Source organism: Daktulosphaira vitifoliae, unplaced genomic scaffold (assembly GCF_025091365.1).
Source record: "Daktulosphaira vitifoliae isolate Bord-2020 unplaced genomic scaffold, ASM2509136v1 Scaffold_2, whole genome shotgun sequence".
Classification (NCBI taxonomy): domain Eukaryota; kingdom Metazoa; phylum Arthropoda; class Insecta; order Hemiptera; family Phylloxeridae; genus Daktulosphaira; species Daktulosphaira vitifoliae.
In genome coordinates this window covers 31493710-31501736 of record NW_026099573.1, presented here as the reverse complement: position 1 = coordinate 31501736, position 8027 = coordinate 31493710, and the positions used below count along the sequence as shown (strand labels likewise).

Here is an 8027-nt window from a genome sequence, read left to right as displayed (position 1 = left end):
AAAAAAAAAAATTTGTCCCGACGACCTATCTTCTATACGCAAATGGCTACCATATTCAAAAATATGCTATTTTTGTATGAAAATTATGGGTTTTGTATTTTATTTTAATAGAAGTTGATGTTGCTTTTGCAATTATCCAACAATTTTTTAAAATTAAACACTATCTACAGATTTGCATCGAAGCGTTTCTTATGATAGTGATTTTAATCACTGTCAGATTAAATCTAGACTGAACCCAACTATGCAATGTCTCCACTATGCCGCGACCCCACTGTGCTACCGTTTTTTAAAATTGATAATATATAAGAGAAAAAAAATCACAAATAATTTTGTTCTTACGATTTTTTTTTTATTCAATTAAACCGTTTGATTTATTATGGGATAAAAATTGTATTTAAAACAAAAAGTTATTATTATTCACATAACTATTACTATAGTAGCAATCAATACAAATTTTCAACAATGGTATCCGACAATTTACGATAGTTAACTTGCGTAAATAAATATGTGAATATTAATGTGAATCAGTGAAGATGAAATTTTCGTATGCTGGGATAAATTGTCAATAAAATCTAATTCATATAAGAAAATCAAAAAATGAAAACCTTTAGTTTTCTATAAAAAATACCACTACCATAAAAAAGTGAGAAAAAAAAAAAAAAAACAAAACATTAACAGTAGTCATGACGATTAAGCTAATAAAATTTAAGATGGTCACCGTAGAGTTCGCCCCTCTTTATTCCAGGATTAATTATTCTAAACAATACAAACAAAAAATTGATTTCCAATTACCAAACATTAAATGCTATTTCAGATGATGACGATTGATCAAATAAAAAAAATTTATAATAACAACATTGTTTGTAATTTTCTTTGTCTATGATATTATCAAGCTAAAATTATTAAACATAAGCATTCCTCGATATTATTTAGACGTACCTCAGAGTTAATAATGAATGTAACACAATTATTAAGATGATTTAGTATCTATAGAAGTATGATCAATTGTAGATTATTAATAATTATTTAAATAGCTTTTGATTTTGACAGAAAAAAATTTTTTAATGTGATCAGAGCTCTTTTTCATATCTACGGCTACCAAATATAATATTTTCTTAAACATAACTAAATCCAATATTTGATTTTCACACTGTTTGAATTGATATATAGAATCGTTTATAAAAATGTCAAATATCTCAATATATTATTACATAAAATAAATCCACTTGAAAGAACATTTGAAAACATAATGAAAATGTTAAATCTTCTGTACTAATTTAAGCAGCTGCTAGAAACTTATCATAAAAACAAATTTATTGAATTAATATCATAGGCAAAGACAAAACCCAATGGTAACAATATAAGTAAGTTCTCTCCTTATTTTAAATCTTTTGCATGTAATTTTAATGAAATAACTACGGTCAAAGTTATTTTTAAAACAGAAGAAGTTCAAATAGACTTCTCAACTACTCTCAATTAAAGAATACTTACAGTAAAAACAATAAAACTGCGGGTTATTTACGCTGTACATAAAAGATAATATGGATATTTATCACTCCTAGTAAATAAATACTTGTAAAGAAAATATTGTAAAAAACTTGTACCATATTGTAGAAAATAATAATTTTAGACACAATTAATTTTTATAACTGACTAATGCACATATAACCACCAAGAAAGGAAATTTTTAAGTAATTTTTCTAATTGAACCAATGATTCATTGGTAAATTGATTTAAATAGTTCAATAATCAAAGTTCGATAAAGAGAGATAAACAAAAATATTACATAGCGCTTAAAAAAAATTAAATTTTATATAGGTTATTAATATATAATTTACAATACTAAGATTCCATGATAGTAGAATAATATAGGACTTACATACAATTGAACATAAAATCACTGATCAACATAAATATTAAAACAGAACAAAAGTATACGTAAATACATAATTTTGAAAAAAATTTTAAACATTAGAGAATATTTATTATTAATAACTATAAGATAATTGTACAAAAATAAGCTTTAACCATTATTAATTGACAACCCAACAAAAATTGTAGATATGATGAATTGAATTTATTGAAAATAATAAATAAATCAATAGACTTACTGTCAGATATTAAACTCCTTCCCCAGTGATGGGCAGCCCTACTCTGTATGATTGCCGAAACGGACATCATTGGTTTTTCTTTTTTGAACATAGTTAATTTTAAAGAGCAACAAAACAATATAGAATTAACCAATAATTTTTATAATACAATGCACTAAAAAAATAGTACGTTTCGCAATCGCCTAAAAAATAACTCAAAATTTAGCCGCGCACACAATGAACACCGAGATAAATTGTTATTATTTTTAAAACCCTTTTAAATAATTTTAACTAAACGACGAGAAAAAAGCGCGCGCGCGCGCTTTTTCGTTTTGAATGACCCACTGATCTTGATGGCCGGCGGACGCCCAGTGACACAGTTTTAGCGCACTACCGACACTGGGGCTCGTGTATATACACGCCGCGCCAACGGCAACCAAATACGCATAGAACACCCACTAGCAAACCGCCCCTCCCGCATTTCGCTTACAAGAATTACAGAAAACAGGCCTAACCGTCATTTATTCCCCACTTAAGCTAAAGCATGTCACGGCCATACAATAATAATAATAATAACAACACATAATTTTACCATCCGCAAACTGACAGTCATATTGAAAGTATTTAAATTAGCAATTGTCCATACACAAAACTAAAATTTATTTTTGTGAATATTTAATATTCACAAAATCGTCAACATTGAGACTCACTTTAGCAAGTTTTTAGTGTTCTATAAAACTATCATCTTCATTGACTTTTATCTGACTTACTAGCCAACTCTTAGTATATGTTTATGAAAATAGGACCCTACACAACTAAAAACAGAGTCTCATCAACAAAGTCCTACTACTAGATCCATTTTATTAAATAATATAACTGTAAGTACTAATAAGATTTATAATATAACATTTATCAATAACAATTTATGGATTAAACAAGGTCACTCAGTTCGTAAAAAAATTAATTACTTAAAAATTCAATCACTTTTTTTAATTCGAATTCCAATATATATATATATATATATTTTGTACATTGAACACATTTAAGAAAATATAAACGGTTCGCAGTTTTTAATAAAAACTATTATATTAATTTAGATTTAGTAATTGAAAAATAATAAAATTAACATCTCTTTAATTTGTAAATGCCGCGTAAATTAAAAAAAAATCTTAATAATTATTTTCCATCCTAGAATATATTCTTGTATTATACAAATAATTATATATACAAATAATTTTCTAATAAATTTTGAAGAGAATTAGTTCCCCCCATGTTCCATAAATTATAAAGTACAAATCTAAAACACCCAGCAATGATGATAGGTATAATTAACTCCAGTATAAATTAAAATTTGAGAGTGACTAACATCACTAGTATACAAACGCATCAATGCAATTGTTTATCAAGAAAAACTAAAAATAATTGCGAAAATTTTTATACATTTTTTCTTTAGCCGCCTATAACTTAAAGAAGAAAAATTGTCGGGACATTTTTCTTTTTATATAATTACCATTTTAAGATCTTTATATTGGTTTAGGTTTAAAAACGTAGACGTTACAGAAAATTAACAAAATTTAAATAAAAAAAAATTGTCTGAAAATTACTTTGTTCAAATTGTTCTAGTACTTAGGGTTATGATTTGATTTTTATAAAATGAATATTTAAAATAAGATAATTATCATTAGTATTACTGATAAAAATTTCATTGAAATTTATGAATTTTTAAAAAGTTATAGCAAAATGAAAATACTAAAACGGGCTGTTTTTATTTAAATTTTTCTTTTATAAGTTAGTTTTACTCATATAATAAAAATTGCTAAAAAGTTTTTTTTCTTTTAATATAGACTGATTAAAATCGGTCTAGTAGGAATGTAGTATGAATAGACATAAAGACATGCATCAAAACTTTAACTATATTGTTTATTTACTAAAAATTTATTTTAATGCTATATTAAAGATTATTTTAATAATGAAATATTATATTGATAGAAGAAATCAAATATTTTTTTCGCCAAATATATAAAATTTTAGAAGCAAACATGTGAAAAGTTTTAAGACAATTTTTAATTTACATTTTTACCAAAAAAATGTATATTTTACAATGTTTAATTTAATCAATTTTTTAAATCATCAAATTAAAAATATTGGACTTATTTCTTTTTTGATTTTTTTTTTTCATGATAACTAGTCTTTATTTTGAAAAAATATTAAAACGATTTTTTTTAATGAAAATTGTGTATGGTAATCAATGAAAAGCTGACATATTTTTCGTCATAATTAAAAAAAAAATATATTTTTATCATTCCCCCAAATATTGTACAGTCCATATTACACCCAAATCTTGTGTGCTTTTTATAACATTTTTAAAAAATTGGTTTATATCACTAATAAGGTTATTTTCTTATTGCTTGAAAATAGAAAAATGGATAGAATATATTTAACACTCTCAGACCTAGAGAATACTATAATATACCTTACATTTATTTCCTATTTATTAATTTTTAGTTAATATGACATAAATAATAGTAACATTTAATAAGAAAAACTGATGAGTTTTATGATAAATTCTAGTTTCTGTTCAAAGTTCAATTGTAATTTCCATTATTTTACTTAAATAAAAATATATATAACACTAAATATTTAAGGTTTAATTAATTTTTATCTTTGAAATGGTACTCTTCATGAATGCAATGATTTTTTTTTCAAGATAAACTTCATAACACTATGAAATAATTATTTTTCAACTATAAAAGGCTATTTGAATTAAGGAACACTATGGTCTAATTCTGGTCTTTGTATATGATATTCACAATATTTTTGTGTTAGAACAATTAACATATTGTCGATAACAGTGAGAATATGATATGTTCATAATCGAGAATATAGATTTCTGGTATCCTAAGATGCATGAAAAATATTATCTTTTACATTGAAAAAGAATACTATATCATTGGCTTGATAAAAAAATTAATGTTTATTTTTGTAATATTTATTTAAATTAGCTAATACTATCATTTAATGTGTAATTAAATTATTGATTTATTGTAGATACATTTTTATACTTAAAAAAAAATGTATCCTATATTATTTTAAAAATATGAATATCATATATTTGTGCCTCAAATAGTAGTACATCACAAAAAAGAAATTACTAAAATTATAGTTAATGAATTTCTGCATTAAGCTGATAATATGATGAATTAAAAATGTAAAAGTTACAATTTTTTTATATTAACTGTTAAGATATAGCTTAATTTTTTGTATTTCCTGAAAAATCAAGGTTTCAAATATAAAAGTTTTTTTTTATGAAAGACGAATGTTTGATTTAACATTAACTCAAAGTCAACTTTAAAGATGTTTATTTAAAGAATATAAGAAACAACTGAAAGATTTAATTTATAAATTAATTAATTTTTTAATAATAATAATAAAAAAAAACAAATTTAATTTTTCGATTTATTTGTGACAAACAATATCAGGTACATTATCTTCACAGTTATGATCTCAGTCAAAAACAAAAGGATGATAAAAATGTTTTTCAAATACCATTTCTTAGTTAATAAAGGATTGGCTGTCATAGGGATATCTTTATGATTTCAACATACTTCTGTTGATATTTCAAAGCTTAGTATTACAAGTTGCACATTCAATATATGCATTTCTATGACATATTATCACCCAAGTTTAAATAGTTTACTTCAAAAATCCCTTATTTCTGTTACAATTATTTATTACCACAATAACTTACTGTTTAATAAGTTATGTTTGTTGATGTTCCTAACATGTCCTATATGTTATTTTATATTATACTTTATTGATTGAGGTTTGCTTTTCTTGAAAAATGGTAAATAGTATTTAATTTGTTCGAAGTACCAATACACCATACTTAGGGGAAACACTTTCTTTAATACCTTGCAGATACTTTTTTTAAAAATAATCTAATATAAAAACAATTATTAATATATTTAAATAATACAATTAATATAGTCGTAAATACCCAAGGATTTGAGGGATATACATTCTAAATACCATCATATTAATGTAAAAAATAAATTTAAGTATATAAGCAATCAGTATTTTTGGAATTTATAACATAATTAGGAATACTTTGTAAAGAAAAAAAAGTTTTACAATACATAATATGAGTACTTAAAACATACAAGAAATCTATTTCATGTATAAACCTTTTAGACAGAAACTCAAATAATTCTGGTAAAATTTAAAACCTTACTCTGTACTTTAAGTAAAAATCTCAACTTAAATTTTTTTTTACTATCAATAATATTGAATTATAAATTTTAAATAAAATTTTTAAAATAATGTTAACAATAAATATTTCAACAAAAATATTTTCTAGAACATTATTAACCAACCTTAAATAAATATAAATAAACAAAATATAATTAATTAGGTATAAAGTTAAAATAATTAATAAATATAGTAGTTCATAACAGAGAATTCATTTAAAATGGTTATTGAATTATTTACCGAAATAAATTAAAAGTAAGCACTTATTTACCTAATTCAACTGCATAAAAATTCTAAAAAGCACAATACTAGAAATTAAAAAAAGCAAATTCTTTAAAATGATAAGTAGTACAATTACTGTCCAAATATAATGTAATCAATGTAAGTGTTGAATAGCATAAGATTAAAACGTATTTGAACATTTACCTCGTTCAGAACCGTCCATTTGATTGTTATTTATTCACTAAAGTTGATGATAGCACACTTAAGTTAGGCAAATATTAAAAAAAAAAATCACTATTTCAATTTGTTTTGTTACTATTATGATTACTGTGTGAAATCTTGCACTATCGAAAATTGATCAAGGTTAATGAACTAGGTCATTGATGGAATAGATATATTATCAGAGACAGTACACACAACGATCATGCTCCCTGAAAATTTCTAAAAATTACGGTTAAAAACAAAAGTTTAAAAAACAACTTGTAAAATTAATAAATAATTGCAGTCAACTTTTATGATCGCGATGAGAAGATACAGGTAACCGAGCTGAAAACACCGGAACCAGGGTGAAGAGAGGTATGAGGTGTACGGTTATCAATTGGTATCTCGGGTGCTGTCTCTTTTAAAAGGAAGGGTTTGATATATCCAAGGTGGGAGTGAGTTAAATAAATTTAACAACGGATTCTACTAATTCTCAATTACTCCAATAGTGGGCAGCAGTGTTTTTATTTAAATTTTAATTTGTACACTAGTGATGGGAAATTTGTTTCGATCAGATGAATCAACTCTTTCGAATCAAATCATTTAAATGAATCGATTCTTTGAATCAATTCAGTGATTCAAACAATAATTATTCATATTGAACTTAATTAAGAGAAAAATGTTTTATCATGATAATGTTTAGACACTAAAAGATCAAATAGTTATACAACGATTTTTATGATCATTATTTTTTTTGATAGTAAATAGTAACAGTTGCTTGTTGGTAATTTGGGGAGGCCAGATATAACATTTTTTTATTATGCATTGTTTTCTAAATACCGTTAAAAATATTTCTAGTCAGAAAAGTGGTCTGATGTTTTCTTGCTTATCCATTTTTTGGTTCGAACTAATGGTATTTAGAAAATTAGAATTGTTTGCTATAAAAATGATAACGTAGATCATGGTGTATTTAGGTGTGCTTTTATTGCGAGATAAGCTAAATTTCAGTGTTACTCATTAACTGATTTTTCTACCACACTAAATCACTTCAATCGAATCATCTGGGGAATCAATTCATTCGTAAATTACTCATCCCTGCTTAGTACATACTAAAATATCAGTGTTACCCATGAACCGATTCTTTTTACCACGCTGAATCAATTCAATCAAATCTAGTTGTCGAATCGATTCATTCGTAAATTACTCATCCCTGTTGTACACTTAAATCGTAGACTGAACGTTAAATGTACATTTAGTTAGTTATTA

General features: G+C 24.5%; 1 protein-coding gene across 1 annotated transcript in view; it reads right to left on the bottom strand.

Annotated features, from left to right (window-relative positions):
- Positions 1 to 2492, bottom strand: part of LOC126899005 (retinoic acid receptor RXR-alpha-A) — a 14831-nt gene extending 12339 nt beyond the window's left edge. The window contains exon 1 of the mRNA XM_050673465.1: positions 2112 to 2492. Within this exon, the coding sequence (XP_050529422.1) occupies positions 2112 to 2202 (91 nt within the window). The 5' untranslated portion in view covers positions 2203 to 2492. The remainder of the gene's footprint in view (positions 1 to 2111) is intronic.
- Between the last annotated feature and the right edge of the window lie 5535 nt (positions 2493 to 8027).